The 17,573-nt window shown below is 37.4% G+C and overlaps 1 protein-coding gene across 4 annotated transcripts in view; it reads left to right on the plus strand.

The window, feature by feature from the left end:
* LOC126298905 (solute carrier family 35 member E3-like) overlaps positions 1 to 17,573 on the plus strand; it is a 162,807-nt gene that overhangs the window by 46,613 nt on the left and 98,621 nt on the right. For all 4 annotated transcript variants that reach the window (XR_007552693.1, XM_049990446.1, XM_049990445.1 and 1 more), the window contains exons 3-4: positions 5,813 to 5,965; positions 6,044 to 6,126. Coding sequence is in view for 3 of the 4 variants with exons in the window: in XM_049990446.1 (XP_049846403.1) it covers positions 5,813 to 5,965; positions 6,044 to 6,126 (236 nt within the window). In the remaining variant the exon portion in view is untranslated. The remainder of the gene's footprint in view (positions 1 to 5,812; positions 5,966 to 6,043; positions 6,127 to 17,573) is intronic.

Below are 17,573 nucleotides of genomic sequence, written 5' to 3' on the forward strand. Positions count from 1 at the left end.
CCTCAGTGGAAATTAGTTGGAGTAATTAATGACTCCAGAACAAGTGTTTTTAAGAATAGCTTACAAGAGATGATCTGGGATGAAATTTATAATGAATCAAATGCTAACATAAAGTATAATCTGTCTGATGATAAATTTTTATCATTATTGGAAATAGCTTTCCACATAACCTAATCAGAAAGGACATTAAACAGTCATGTCAAAATCCAGCCATCACTACAGGGATTCAAGTATCTTGTGAAAGGTAAAGGGAAATGTATCTGTTGACAAGAACTAGAAGAGATCCTGTACTAGCACACTACAGAACTACTCGAAATTACTAAGAAATGCTATTAAAAATAGGAACATGCACATAATGTCAGAAATTAGTAATTCTAATAACAGACTGAAGGCTGTATGGAATGAAGTGAAACAAGAGACAGGACAACCAGCCACAGAACAGGATAATATCACTATTGAACTGAATGGAATAACCATAAATGACTATTCAAATGTAGCAAATATATTGAATGATCATTTTCCAAATATAGTAGAAAGTATAAGGACAAACAATTCAAGAGAAAAATCACATTTTTGAAAAAGTAACTCTCATAAAATTTATTTGTACAACTTTATCACCAACTTCTCCTTCTGAAGAAAATTATACATTCTCTCAAAAATAAATGCTTATCTGGTTTTGATTGTGAGTCCAACTGAATACTAATGATTTGTTCCCACATAAGAATCCTGGTCATATGTAAAATACAGAATGCATCACTAACTCAAGGCATTTTACCAGAGACTCAAGTATGCCATTGTTAAACACCACTTTAAGAAATGTGATAAGAGAGACATAAATAACTATTGACCTGTTTCACTGCTGACATCATTCTGCAATGTTTTTGAGATGATGATGTATTCTAGAATAGTATCTCACCTTAGCAACAGCAGTGTCCTTAGCAAATCGTAGTTTGGGTCTCAGAAAGGATGCTCTATTGAGAATGCCATTTACACTTTCACTCACCATATTTTACAAGCTTTATGTCATAATATAATGCTGGTTGTTATATCCTGCAACCTCTCCAAGGCATCTGATCATTTGAATCACAGTATTCTCCTAGATAAATTGACAGTTTATGGGATTGATGGTATGTCCACTGCTGTTCCTCAAATAGGTAAACAATCTTCCAGCTACTACACAACAAGCAGAATTAGTTCTTTTTGCAGATGACCCTAGTGTTGTAATCAATCCAAGCACATGAACAGAAACAGAAGAAATAGTGAACAAAAAGTTCTTAATAATATCATTGGCTGGTTTTCTGTGAATGGTCTCTCTCTCAATTTTAAAAAGACCCAACATGTTCATTTATGCACATCTAGAGGCACTACACCAATGATAATGATAATAATACATGCTGAGGAAATAATAAATAGGGCAGAAACATCAAAATTCTTTGGTGTCCATATTGATGAGAATTTAAATTGGAAAAAAACACATTTGGAACTCCTAAACAACTTAGTTCAGCCACATTGTGCTTAGAATCATTGTAAATCTTCAGGAGAGACAAATCAGTAAGTTGACATATTTTGAATATTTTCATCCAATAATGTCATATGGAATAATGTTCTGTGGTAACTCATCTTTAAGAAAGAAAGTCTTCATTGGGTAAAAATGTGCTGTAAGAATAATATGTGCTGCTCATCTGCAGTCATCATGTAGACATCTGTTTAAGGAGTTGGGCATTCAGACAACTGCCTCACAGTATAATTATTCTCCCAAGAAGTTTCCTGTAAATTATCCACTTGAAAATGAACAATGAGGTACACAATTACAATACCAGAAGGAAAAATGACAGTCATTGCTCTTCATTAAGGTTGCCTTGAGCACAAGAAGAGACGCACAGCACTGCAACAAAAATTTTTAATCACTTACCCAGTGATACAAAAATCTGACAGACAGCAAAGTGGAATTTGATAACAAATTGAGAATGTTTCTCTCATGCAAAATGATTCATGGGACATGTAACTAACTGACTGACAAACTAACTAACTGATTTTATTATCTAGTTCTTTCTAATGGAAATATGATCCTCTTTCATGTTCATGTTGAACTTGCTTTGAAGATACTTAACACTTTTGACAAACTGAGATCATTTTGTGTCAATGGATTAAATAGTTGGTGAAGTATGCTAATAATGTATGCTTCATTGAAACCAAGTACTTCTGAAGCAGTGACCTGTCTCCTTTTGAGAAGCTTGGAAATGAGCGGTTGTCATTTAGTATCAATATTCTTACATCATACGTTTAGAGAATTGTTTTAAACTTGTTCTGAGAGGTGACATCAGTTTATATGGAAGCTTTCAGTTTATTTTAACAGGTGGTAGGAAGCTCTATGAACCATTTAGATCCTTGTATTTATTATTTGACCTCACATAATAGATGTTGCTATGAAAGTTTTAACATATTCTTACTATTCTGCCTCTGACCAACTAAAGTGCCAAGTTCTCCCTATTACCAGTGCATATTTACATGATTCAAGGTATATTTTACAAAATTTGTAGAAACTTATAATTTTTATGCATAGTATATTTTGTAGTGCATCAATGGTTGTGTTGAAGCCAACAAACACTGTTTTCAGCAGACATTCCAGTATCAAATGGTTAAAACAGTCATTCACATTTTGTCTCTTCCCATGTTAGCACCATGACTGTAGTTTATTATGGCATAGGTCCTTGTACATGTGCTTAATTACTTGCAATACTGCAAATGGCAGTTGCAAGTACTTTTATGTATCCACACTATGAATCTATAATAGTGTCACAAAGCCCATGCTGTGGACTGTCATCTGCAGAAGCACTTAGTCAAAACTGCTTCCCTTATGGCTCATGTAGCACTTTGATTTTGTCTTATAGCTAAATCATTATAGAACTTCAGTCTGTATCATCAGGACTGCCCCAGAGAAGTGTGACAGGAATTATATTATTTTCTATATACATAAATGATCTGGTGGACAGGGTGAGCAGCAATCTGTAGCTCTTTGTTGATGATGCTGTGGTATACAGGGAGGTGTCATTGTTCAGTGACTGTAAGATGATACAAGATCTCTTAAACAAAATTTTTAGTTGATGTGATGAATGGCAGCTAGCTTTAAATGTAGGAAAATGTAAGTTAATGCAGATGAGTAGGAAAAACAAACACGTAATGTTGGAATACAGCATTAGTAGTGTGCTGCTTGATGGAGTCATGTCAATTAAATATTTAGGCTTAACATTGAAAACTTATATGAAATCGAACAAGCAAGTAAGGATTGTAGTAAGAAGAGTGAATGGTTGATTTCAGTTTATTGGGAAGTGTGGTTCATGTGTAATGTAGACAGGATATAGGACACTAGTGCAACACATTCTTGAATACTACTCAGTGTTTGGGAACCACATCAAGTTGGACTGAATGAAGACATCAAAGCAATTCAGAGGTGGGCTGCTAGGTTTGTTACTGGTATGTTCAAGCACACACAAGTATTACAGAAATGCTTTGGGAACTCAAGTGGGAATCCCTGGAGAAAAGACGAGATTCTCCTCAAAGAACATCATTGAAAACATTTAGGGAACCAATATTTGAAACTGATTGTGGAATGATTCTACTGCTTCCAAAGTACATTTTTCTAAGGACACAGAGACAAGGCAAGATAAGAGAGATTAGGACTTTTACAGAGGCATATAGATAGTAATTTTTCCCTCACTCTATTTGAGAATGGAACAGGAAAGAAAATGACCCTCCACCAAGCACCATATGGTGGCTTGTGGAGTATGTATGTAGATGTAGATGCAGATTTAGGTTTAGATTTAGATTGTCCACTTCTTCCCTTGTGAGATGACCACAACCACCTATATGTTAGTCATCAGACAGCTCTTTTTCCCCTCTCATATCCCTTACCAGTTTATGTGTGAGTGTGCCCAGCCTCCTTTGTACGTTTCTGAAATGCTCTAGCTTTTCATTCTTTACAGTTTTTTCATAAGGTATATTTTGCAACACATTTGCAGACCCTTTTGAATCTCCATCTGGGATGTACTTCACATGCCATATGAACATTTGACATGTGAAAGGAACAGAAAAATGGCCGTGGCTACACTTTGGGAGATCTTTAAATTGCCAGAATGATATTTTCACTCTGCAGCGGAGTGTGCGCTGATATGAAACTTCCAGGCAGATTAAAACTGTGTGCCCGACCGAGACTCGAACTCGGGACCTTTGCCTTTCGCGGGCAAGTGCTCTACCATCTGAGCTACCGAAGCACGACTCACGCCTGGCACTCACAGCTTTACTTCTGCCAGTATCCGTCTCCTACCTTCCAAACTTTACAGAAGCTCTCCTGCGAACCTTGCAGAACTAGCACTCCTGAAAGAAAGGATATTGCGGAGACATGGCTTAGCCACAGCCTGGGGGATGTTTCCAGAATGAGATTTTCACTCTGCAGCGGAGTGTGCGCTGATATGAAACTTCCTGGCAGATTAAAACTGTGTGCCTGACCGAGACTCGAACTCGGGACCTTTGCCTTTCGCGGGCAAGTGCTCTACCATCTGAGCTACCGAAGTACGACTCACGCCCGGCACTCACAGCTTTACTTCTGCCAGTATCCGTCTCCTACCTTCCAAACTTTACAGAAGCTCTCCTGCGAACCTTGCAGAACTAGCACTCCTGAAAGAAAGGATGTTGCGGAGACACAGTCCACTTCCTTATATCCAGTTCAGTTCTTTTAACTACCTTTTGCTGTTAGACTTTGATTTCAACAACGTTTCTGTTACCTAAAAAAATTATTAACTGTAGGAGAACCTGTAAATGTGGCTTTTCAGAGTTTTACTCAACAGCATTTTGCCTTTAAAACTACTTCTTTATCAAAACCTGCATTTGTTCTGATAGAAAGCATTTTTCTTTGATATTTCTGTCATTTTTATGAATTTGGTATTTAATTTGTTGGACTTATTTGATTTTTTTATATTATTGACCAAATCTCTCATAGGTTTTTGACCGTGAAATCTCAGCATTTATGATTTCATTGACTGTTGCTTTGATTCTTGTGTGGGGTAGTGAGTGCAGACAATTATATTAAGCTGAGTTTGTAGTCTCTAAGTAAGGCAGTTTACCTGGTAGACATTTTTATGTTGTCCATTCTGTTATGTGCATATTCATATGATGTTAGCCTAGCCAATTTTGGGTAACTTCTGTCTACAGTCTTTCAAACTGGTACTATGCACATGCCGGCGAAATCCTTGATTCACTCCTGCTTTGTAATGTTGTCCATATTAATCAATTTCATAGCTGTCATCATACATTTGCATACTGTATGACATATAAGAACATTGTTGCATGTAAAATGTATGTGCACCAGCAAATTTTCAGTTTTGTAAAATTTTTTATTAGTGTTTCCTTTCCTTAGGAACAATAGTCAATAGCACAAAATGTACAGATTATTAATTTCAAAACTTTTGTGCAAGTATTATTCAAATAAGACAAGAAACTTCAGTAATCCAACTTTTAGTAGTGTAAGTTAAATATCATGTTAATGCTCACAGAACTTTCTTATACTGTCACCTTCCTTGTGAAATTTATGACCCACTTTCTTCTAGTTTGTTTCACTCCAGAACAAGTGAAGTGCCTTTCCTTATCAGTAATTTGTTAAAATTGTCAGAAGCTGTTGTATGGTTTATTTTCAAACTATTTTAGTAGCATTTTAAAATAACTTCTCTATTTGCAAATGCAAATAAATAAATTTATGATATCCATGACAGTAATCCTTAATGTGTGTCTATATGAGTGTTCTGTATTGTTTTTCAAGCTTGTCAGTAAAAAGCAGCAGGACTTGCAAGTGGATCCTATGCAACTTCTGTACTACCAAGCTCCAATATCATCATTGATACTACTTATACTTTTACCATTCATTGAACCAGTAGTGTTCACAATATCCCACAACTGGAGAACTGCAGATGTTGTAAGTATTTGTAATTCTGCAGTTGCACACTATTTTTTGAATGCTATATTTCTAATTGTTTATTTTTCACTTTTGCAGTGCATGATACTTGCATCATGTTTCATTGCCTTTTTTGTAAACATCTCAATTTACTGGATCATTGGAAACACTTCACCACTGACGTATCCTTTATAGAAGTGTATCATGCATTTGCTTGAAACTATGTTGTTTTTCATTGGCTTCCTTTCCTTCTAATGGCATGAGAGTTTCCATATTTTACTTGCCTGAAATTATGGGGATCTATATAGTATAATGGTAGTTGCCAAGAAATTAATTATAAAGATGTTATTTTCTTCAGTTTATATGTACAATGCCTTGTCTCACCATTAGTTCAGACATATACACCATGACTCATTTTCATATATTAAGTGAATAATAATTAAACACATTAAACACCAACACTAGTTACAATAACACTGTGACTGTAAAAGATATCTATTGCAAATTATTAATAATGAGCAGAAAGTGTGGACATAATACCCATTGCTTGTAGTTACACACTATCCTAGCATTCATCTAAAATGATTTGAAAATAAACCACAGAAAACAAAAATCAGAATAGTTGAATCAGGTAATAATCCTGAATCACTATTTTATATGCATTTCCTAAATGTGAGTGACTTTAATAATAACAGTTATTGTTAGTGTCCACTGAATAGATGTAGTTGCTCCTTTTAGAGAAGTGTATTTTGTTACTGATTGGTCTTATGAAACAGTAGATGTACTACAATGTCAGTGGATGAATCCCCAGCATGTTAAATAGTGATCTTCATTGGCTTAATGAATTAATGCTGTGTAGCACAGCTGCAGTTTACTTTTTATTTCCAGCACAAGGGTGGTGAAATAAGTAAGGTAACAGAAGCTCTCAGAGGTGTATAAATGTACCACACAAATTACATTCCAAGTCTGGGTAAATGAGACAGTCAACATTTTCTAATGCTGTATGTAGCTGTGCCATTGTGCTCTGAAATAGGGTGTAAAGATTGAGGCATGGTTAGTGATTGAAGTATGAAGTGTAAAATTGTTTGATAAAGAGAGGACAGATGGGTGAGATGGGTGAAGGTAAGGCTGGCCAAACACATCCACATAAAATGACCATATGTGCCATGTTGAAGGGTACATTGAAGGCATTTGTTATATATATTGAGGCAGATTGGAGAAGAACTCAACATCTCTGTTGGCAGTGTAGTAGCTATCATACACAACACATTGGTCAGCCTTAAGACATTTTGTCACTGGGTAACATAGCAATCCTCATATGGCAATAAAAACAAGCAAATGTGATTGTTTCTTCAGTACGTCATGTGGTATCAGTCATGGTGTTCCATCCCTGCACCATTTCATCACAGTGGGTGCAAGACAAAGAAGCACCGGTGTCATAGACGCACCCCTTATCTTTCTCCCCATTAGAAGTTCAGAACAATGGTATCCATGAAGGACGGTATAGAAAAAAGTTTTTTGGGATGCAGGGTGTGCTGCTGGCTGATTTCCTCTTGCATGGAGAGACTATGAATGAAGTCAATTGAAATGTCATGCTGGAAAAGTTGCAGAGGCAGTTTGGAAGAAACGACTGGGAATGCTTCCAAAAGATGTTATGTTGCTGTGAGGTAATGCACAGCAACTTATGGCCTCAGTTACATTGTGCGTGGTCTGGCATTTTCACTGGACTGCATGAGAACACTCTTGATGCAGTCAAGATCTTGTAGAAAGTAATTTTCATCTCTTTTGGATTGTTAAAGAAACATCAGTCTGCTTGGCACTTCAGAACCAATGTCAGTGTTCAGGAAGTTGTTATTAAGTGGCTCCTAGACTTGACTCCTTATAATCATTATGTTGGTTTTAACCGATTGATTCACTGAAGGAACAAATGGTTTGATAACCATGGTGACTATGCAGAAAAGTAACTTTGAGCACCTCTTAAATTTCCTGAATAAAGGCTTTCTCTCAGATGACTTGCTATCTTACTTTTGAACTACCTTCATATGTCAGATGTGTATCTGTGATAAGAAAATAAATGTAATAAGAGCTTGTGCTGTCTAATATTAATATGTTATGAATGATTCAGTAAAGTAATGTGGCTCTCATCTTGAAGGTTTATTTGAAGAGGGCTGCATTTTAGTGGGCATGGTTACAGTGAAGTTTATATGGCCTTGTATTCCTTTGACCTTTGAACTGATTTATCTAGATAGTGATAGAAGATCTACAGTTTAACAAGCACATCAAGCCATGACACAGTTTAGTATTTTTCACATTATCAAATCACCACTAGAGATGAAAAAAGAGATAAGTGAGAGAGAAAAATCTCATGTTTGACTTAAAATTAAAACCCGACTCTTTATATTTGTATGATGATGCTTACTCTCTTAGCTATGAAACCACACTGTGGATTGTGTTAACCCAAGAACACTGTAATTTATTGCTCTAACAGTGTACATACATGGGAGACAAGGTACAATACAATAGTTCCAACAGGGAGTGCAGTTGGCAGGCTGTGGAGGCAACTGCTGTCGTATTAGCAGACTGTGTGCTCTCTAGTGGTCAAATTAAGTTCACATTTCATTCATGAACTATGAAGCACCATACCCCAGAAAATTGGTAGTTACAGCATTCTCATTTTATGAAGAAGTGAGCACTGTTCTCCCGTCTCTTTCTTCTTTGTTCAACGTATGTTGTTGAGACGTGTGACGCCCTGCCACCTTGGAGTAGAGGGGGAAGTTGTGTGTGAGTGCAGTCAGGTGGGTGCCTGCCCCCTGTGAGAGGCTATATGGTAGGACAGGAGACACCAGTGCAGCTTCCATTTCCCTGTCTGAGTCCAACCTCAGGGAAGAAGGTTGCAGTGAAGACGGTGGAACAGGTGGCACCAGCTGTGATGGAGTCAGCAGCAGTGGAGTTGTCGGCCATGACAGAACAGGAGCTGTGGTCCTGCCATGGCCCCTGACAGCTGAAAGGGGTATCCACAGAAGATAAGACAGTTGTGAAAATGTTGGCAGTGGTTTCAGAGAAGGCAAGGACACCAGCTGCAATGTGCGAGACAGCCAGGCAGATGGAGGATGCAGGGACACCAGAGGCACACCTTGTGCGCAGCTGCCCATGTGAGGTCATAGCTGGTCAATGTGTCACAACACCCTCCCCTCATAAGTGTGAATAACATGGATGGGTCGACCATGGGTACTATAGATTACTGCTGGTGTCCATTTTGGCTGGCAGCCAAACCTGTGAGCCCAAACATCTGCACTAGGCCCGAAGCACTGTGGCACCAGTTTTGGCAGATGGCCTGGTGTCAGCTAAAGCAGATATAGCTGAGCCCAGGATTGACAACCATGCAACAACTGTGCTGGATTCTTATCGCTGAGAGGGGTGAACCATAAGAACTTAGAAACTGGTCAAGATTTACTGCTGGGACACACATGAAACGTATTTTTTCATCTGAGTCTTAAATATTTGTACTAGTCATTCTGCTTCCCCATTCAATTGAGGGAGGAAAGAAGCCATGATGTGGTAAACACCACTTTTTTTTAACAAAAATTTTCAAATTCCTGAAATATGAACTGGGGCCGTTGTCTGTAACTAACATATACACAAGAGCTTCCATTGCAAACATTTTTGACAAAGCTGAAATTGTTGCCACTATAGAAGTACACAGATAGTGCAGTGTATATGGAAACTTAGAATCAGCATCAATTACAACAAACCAGTAGACATTTAAAAAATGTCCCATTGAAATCTACATGAATTCATTCCCTAGGCTGCTGTGGGTCCTGGCCATGGTGACAAAGAAGCACAGGGAGCCACCTGATGGATGACACATTGTGGACAGGCTCCAACAACTTGTGCTATTTCCCCTTCAGTGCTTCATGAAAAATATTGTCTGCATGTGAACACTTTTGTACCTGATGCACCCTAGTGGTCCACATGTAATAAATACATAACCTCACGCCATGGGGTCCTCTGTAGCTAACTCCGAAACAGAAAGATGATTTTCTAATGAAAAATAATTTCTCAAAGTATCAGAGGCACCCGTGTTGCATAAAAGAACCAAATTTACTTAAAACAGGATCCCTGGCAAGTGTGGCTGCTATTTTAGTACCAGTTGTAGAAAAACCATCAACAACATTTTGAGTTTCCATGTCTAAATTAAAACAAAACAATTCCTCTTTATCAAACTCTGGATATGGAACAATTGGCAAATGCTATAAGGCATTGGCATTGGTATGTTGCACTGTAGATCAATAATGTATGTCATAATTATATCATGATAGAAAAAGAGCCCATCACTGGAAGCGAAGTGTGGCTTTGTCCAGCAAGGACGTCAAAGGTTTAAAAGGAGACACCAGTGGTTAGTGGTCTATGATCAGGTGGAACTTAGAGACCTGTAAAGGAAAACATGAAATATTTTTAGAGCATGCATGATTGCCAGAGCTTCTTTCTCTATTTGAAAACAATGCTGTTGCACTGAATTTAAGGATTTAGAGGCGTATTCAATAGGGCATTCAGATCCATCTGCATATTTGGATGATGCCAAGGCCAAACTGAGACTTGTCCTTTGCTAACATAAGGTGTTGGCTCAGCTGAAAAGAGACCAAATGAAGGGCTGACCACAGCTTAGATTTCAAAAACTTGACTGCCTGGTCACAAGCTGTGGACCAGTTGTAAGGAACACATTTATGTAATAATGCATGTAGTGGTTGTGACACAGGAGCAGCAACTGTTAAAATTTGTGGTAGTATGCAATTTTGCCTAAAAGTTCCTGTAATTCCTTGACAGATGAGTGGTGTGGCTATGGGGCAACAGCATCAGTATGTTTGTGCAGTAGTTTAATGCCAGCACTTCACACTTCAAAGCCCAAATAAATAATGGATGGTTGAAAAAACTGTCTTGTCCAAATTGCACTTTAACCTTGCAGTCTGTAAAACAGAAAATAGACCACAAAGGTTCTGCAAATGTTCCTCTGTAGAAGCACCAGACACTACTATGTCATCTAAATAGTTGTTGAAGCCTGTAACTGATGCAGTAAGTTGCTCTAAAAAGTGTTGAAAAATAGTTGGTGCACTTTCTACACCAAGAGGCAAATGCTTGTATTGATAAACTCCAAGTGGGGTATAGATAACTAGGAGGCATTTAGCTTCCTCCCTCATCAAGCAGCAGCTGTAAATATGCCTCTGCTGAGGCAGTCTTTGAAAAATAATGGCATCCCCCCCCCCCCCCCATCCCCAATAATTTTTATAGCAGGTAGCAGATCATCAGGGCACGGTAAAGGATAGTATCAGTGATTGACTGTGCATTAACTGAATTTTAAAAATCACTGAAGAGGCATAATTTACCTGTATGTTTTTTGACCATTACCAGTGGTGCTGACCTTTCACTGGAAGAAATAAATTGAATAACATCGAAGTATTGAAGACAATCTGATTGTGCTTTTACTTGATCCTGTAAAGTTACCGATTGCGGGCGGGACATGACAAAACAGGGGCGGGCAGGCTGTTTCATCATAATATGAGCCTGAAATTTTGTTGCACAATCCAGTCCTGTAAAAAACAGAGAGAAAAATTCAGCACAGAGAGCATCTAACTGTTGATATGGAACTTGATCAGATACCAAATGAACATCATCATCGATGGAGAATACAGTCAGTTTAAAAGCATCCAAGGCAGACACATTTTCAGTGTAAGTACAAACCAAAGCCTTGTACATCACAGGTGTAGAAAACTATCCAAGAATGGGGATCCGTTGTTTGTTATAACTCACCATCCTCCATGACACTGAAGTCATAGGACGAGAACCCAAATACACGTAAGTCTGAGAATTCACCAATGTTGCTGCTGCACTCATAACCACCTGCATTCTCAGTGGTTTGTTAAACACACACATCTTAATATATAACTTTCTCTGAGGTACCATCACTGCTGGCACATTGTTAACATCTGTGTTCATTTCATCCTTACTCAGATTTGGAAAAGAGTTACATACAGATGCAACATGCCCTTTTTTATGGCACCTATTACATTTTGCCCAGTGCTTGGGACACACAGTCTGTTCATGTTGAGACGCAGTATGGGTGTGAAGGTAGCAGAACACGAATCTGTTGCTATTGTGACACAGACTGTTGTTGTTGGGAATGATGATTACCTTTATGATTACCTTTATGATGCTAAGATGTCTATTGGACTGCTGCAATAGTGTCTACATTCCCTTGCAAGCTGACTGAAGGCTGGGAGGGGTGATAGGAGCTGATTTCTGAAATGTAGGACCAGGCCTTTGTCTGCCTACTTGCAGCCTGTGAAACCGAAAATGACTGAGCTGTGTTCGATATTTCCATAAGCATGGGATTTTCATGCTGTAGAGCTTGCTCTCAAATTTCCCTATGAGGACCAAAACATATGATTGCACAACAAACCATTTGATCTGCACAGAATTCCTTATGAACATTTCTCACAAGATTACAATGACATCTAAGTCCACATAGTTCTGCTGCTCATGCCCTGTTTGACCGGTTTGGCTGCTTTTGGTGAAGCCCTGATCAAAAAAGGGCCAGTGTGAGATATTTAGTTTGTTTATGTGACAAGAAACTCTGAACAGCAAGTTTTTCGTAGATAATGTGAAGGTGAGGAGAGGCCACCTCATGGAAATATGTCGTGTTATAAGTAGTTATTACAGTGAAAAAGCCTTCAAAAATGCCTCTGGTATCCCTGCTGTGAGTAGATGGTCAGCTTCATATGTTGATAAGATACATTTACTAATATGTGCACTCATATCTTTATTAAGATGTATTGGCATTTACTGCATTTGTCCATTATATAAATTGTAATTAAATGACCAGCCAGCAGGGTACTTGTGAGAAAGAGATGTCTTTACACATGAAATGAATTAGACAGTTTTAAGAAATCTGTTTTCATGTCATTTAAAAAATATCAACATTTCTTCTCAAGTTTTAGGTCTGCGTTTGACAGTATTATTTTGTTACTATCAAGATGAGCTTGATGACAGCATATGGCACAAAAATTTCTGAAGTCCCATCAACTCACAGGCTAACTATCACAAAGAAATAAACCATGAAAAAGATATTGAGTTTAATTTCATGGATAGACTATTGAATGATGCTAAGGCATTTGTATTGTAGAAGGAAATAAATTTTGGCACTATTCCAAGACACTGTCCACCAGGTACTTCATCAGCATCCTCAAACTTCCCTATAAGAATGCTGAATAAATAAGGTGAGAGAATTGGCATCTAGAATGTGTGCAGCTGAGGAGAACTATTGACAAGAGGAGTGTTCTTCAGTCTTTACAGAGTGCACAAGCCTAGTGTACCTCCTGCAAGGGAAACACTGCTGCTCTTCTTTCTTTACTTTAGCAAAATGGTGTATTTACTGCAAGACTCCATATGTTCTCATCTTATGAAGGAACCTACAGATATAAAACAATTGAAAGCCTCCATCCAGTTTACTGGCCATCTGATTAAGAGCCTAACATAACAACACAGTTCCTCTGAAACTAGACAACCTACCAAAGACAGAGAAATAATGTTCCCAACTTTGAGAAGTTGTTATTAATACTGATAAGTGGGCTCATATCTCCAGTTTCTTTGTAAATTTGCCTCTATTTTGTAATCACTGAAATAATATCACATACCTTCTCAACATTTGAAGTTTTATTTCATTGCTTATTTCCCTTCTAGATGTGTTATCTGTCAGGCAATGTAATAAGCCAACTTACATTTTGCATAAGAACCATGAAGACAAGATAAGAGAAATTAGGGGTCTTTCCCATGCTCTATTTGGGACTGGAACAAGAAAGGGAATAACTAGTACAAGTACAAGGTACTCTCCATCACACACCACAAGGTGGCTTGCAAATTATGTATATAGGTGCAAATTTAGAACTAGATTTAGGTTGTGGTAGACATCCTCCTTATCCCTGACCTTACATTTTATGAATGAGATGTTTATGTTGTTGGTCAATATATTTTTCTGGGACAAAATAGAACTAAAATACTAAAGTTAAGAAATGCACTGCCTTACAAAAACAGTGAAGGTCCCAGAAGGGGAGGAAGAAATGAAATGAAACTTCATGGTTTGGTTGGTGATTTGATGTTATATCAGTGATTACAAAATGGAGTCAATTTTAGAAAGAACTTGCCAGAATGAGCCTACTTCTCAGTATGGTGTTGCATGCCATCTGGCCTGAATGCATGCACTGATTTGGTTGCCAGGATGTCATAAAGCCATTTTATCATCTCTTGATGCAAGCTGGCTCACTAGTGTAGTGTGACTGGTCCTTGATATCCTGTAAGCCTGCTCTCACATTCCCATGTAGTCCATCATTGGGCCACTGTCACATTGCAATGCCGCATAGATCTGGATATTGTATGGTTCAAACAGCTGGCCAAATGGAGACCCACAATGAGGCCCCTTCCAAACTCTGTCAGGAGCAGATAGCATTGTATCACATGTATACACGTAGTCTCCTTGCCCTTGACAGTGGTCAGGTAACTGATGATGCTGTTAATGGCCTAGTAAGAACACTTAACAAAAACAACACTAAAGCACTCTGGTGGTCATTTTGTCTGCTGCAGAGATTTGCAACCCTAATCATTTACATATCCGCTGAAGGTGCATATAAGTATGAAGGTAGATTGACATCTGACTGTGTCTTCTTTGTCTTTTTCATCAGGCAGTGTAACTGAAATACGTGTAATACTCAGAAAACTCAAAATTAAACACCTAAATATTATGAAAACTATGCCACAGGAATGTGTTTCCAAAAGTTCTCCCTGCACAGCACAGGAAGGCAGTATTACCATCAAATTGAATGAAAACTTTACAAACAAAAAGTCAGAAGTTGAAAATATTTTTAATAATCATTTTCTAAATGTTGTGGGTATAGTAGGATCCAGGTGTTCATTAGAAGATGCTAGGCAGTTAATGGAAGAGGCCATACCTATGCAATTTGATACAATTGAAATCTCACCCACTTCTCCCTCTGAAATTAGGAAAATAATAAACTTGCTTAAAAGCAAAAACTCGCATGGAATTGATGGCATTTCCAGCAAAATACTAAAAGCTTGTTCTCAACAGATAAGTAAGATTCTCAGCCACCTGTGTAATAGCTCTCTGGAACAGGGCATTTTTCCTGATAGACTGAAATATGCTATTGTTATAACTTTGCATAAAAAAGGGGTAAATCTGATGTCAACAATTACCGTCCAATCTCCCTTCTATCAGCTTTATCCAAAATTATCTGTAAAAATGAAGTACTAACAAAATGTCAATTTGGTTTCCAGAAAGGTTTTTCAACAGAAAATTCCATATATGCTTTCACCAATCAAATTTTGAATGATCTGCATAACTGAACACTGCCCCATTGGGATTTTTTGTGATCTCTCAAAGGCTTTTGATTGTGTAAGTCATGAAATTCTGCTAGACAAGCTCAAGTATTGTGGCATGAGTGGGACAGTGCACAAATGGTTTAATTCGTATCTAACTGGAAGAGTGCAGAAAGTTGAAATAAGCAGTTATCATAATATGCAAAGATCAGCACATTCCTCAAACTGGGGAACTATAAAGAATGGGGTTCGACAAGGGTCGGTCTTGGGTCCTTTGTTGTTCTTGATATACATTAGTGACTTGCCATTCTATATTCATGAAGAGACAAAGTTAGTTCTCTTTGCTGATGATACAAGTATAGTAATCACACGTGACAAACAAGAATTAACTGATGAAATTGTCAATAATGTCTTTCAGAAAATTACTAAGTGGTTCCTTGTAAATAGACACTCACTGAATTTTGATAAGACACAGTACATACAGTTCCGTACAGTAAATGGTATGACACCATTAATAAATATAGACCTTAATCAGAAGCATATAGCTGAGGTAGAATATTCAAAATTTTTAGGTGTGTCCATTGATGAGAGATTAAATTGGAAGAAACACATTGATGATCTGTTGAGAGGTTTGAATTCAGCTACTTATGCAATAAGGGTCATTGCAAATTTTGGTGATAAACATCTTCGTAAATTAGCTTACGACACCTATTTTCACTCATTGCATGCATATGGCATCATATTTTGGGGTAATAATTCAGCACTGAGGAATAAAGTATTTATTGCACAAAAGCGTGTAATCAGAGTAATAGCTGGAGTCCACATAAGATCATCCTGCAGACATTTTTTTAAGGATCTAGGGATATTCATAGTAGCTTCTCAGTATATATACTCTCTTATGAAATTTATTATTAACGGCCAAACCCAATTCAAAAGTAATAGCAGTGTGCATAACTACAATACTAGGAGAAAGGATGATCTTCACTATTCAAGATTAAATCTAACTTTGGCACAGAAAGGGGTGAATTATACTGCCACTAAAGTCTTTGGTCACTTACCAAATAGTGTTAAAAGTCTGACAGATAACCAACAAGTATTTAAGAAGAAATTAAAAGAATTTCTGAATGACAACTCCTTCTACTCCACAGAGGAATTTTTAGATATAAATTAGGGGAAAAAAATTATTAAAAAAAAATAAAAAGAACTTGTTATATTAACTTAATTATGTTGTTAAATTAACTTAATTATGTCATGTATTGGAAAATTGACTCGTTCCACATCATTACGAAATATCGTATTCATGATCCATGGAACTAGTATTAATCTAATCTAATCTAATCTAATCCAGTGCTACATTGAGAGAAATATGTCACTGTATTGTTGTGATGAAATAAACAACCACTTATTCAATAGTTTAAGGTATATTGCAGTATATTCTACAAACATTCTAGTCCAAAATTATTAAAAACATACAGAAATTACCTTTATTTCTTGAAGATACTCAGACATTTTGATAAATAGCTTTCTTCGAGCAGGTTATGTCACTTACTGGGAATACATAAAAATGAAAACAAGTGAGCACAGAAAGCTCAAGGACCAGTCAGGTACAGTGAGTTTAGTTAATTGTCTGAGCTAGAAAAAAAGTTGGATGTACCATATGTGCTAAATAAGGAGTGAAGAAGCTATACAAAGATGAAGAGGCTTGCATAGGCTGGACTAGCGTGGAGACCTGCACTGAACCAATCTTTGGACTGAAGACCACAACAAACAGCATTGAACTGATAAGAACTGAGAACTTCTTTTTGTAGATATCGTGTCCAAAAAAAAAAAAAGGGGGGGGGGGAGGGGGCACTTGGGTCACAGTATATATCACAAACTAACGCATAGTGGCCTGTATTTACAAGCCACCAGCAGTTGAGTTTAGTTACCTCTACTCTGTAGCTTTCTTTATCAGAACAGGAATTTTAAGGGGTAGATTCACTGATAATTTAGACCTGTGCATGTTTATCAACTCAAACAGCCAAAAGAAATGGGGGAATCCATGTAGGCAGTGACTATTTAAAATTTTCAGGATTTTAAAAAATTCAATCCTGTGGTGTAAGTGCAAATATGGCTGCATTCTGTAAAAGATGATTTTGGACTTAGGATGCTAGTAATATACAAGATTCCTTGTCGGTTTTGGAATTCATACATAGGCCATACATGTTACAGTTAAATAGACATGCAATGAATAGCTGCATTACACAGA

This window comes from Schistocerca gregaria, chromosome X (genome assembly GCF_023897955.1).
Source record: "Schistocerca gregaria isolate iqSchGreg1 chromosome X, iqSchGreg1.2, whole genome shotgun sequence".
In the NCBI taxonomy this organism is placed as follows: domain Eukaryota; kingdom Metazoa; phylum Arthropoda; class Insecta; order Orthoptera; family Acrididae; genus Schistocerca; species Schistocerca gregaria.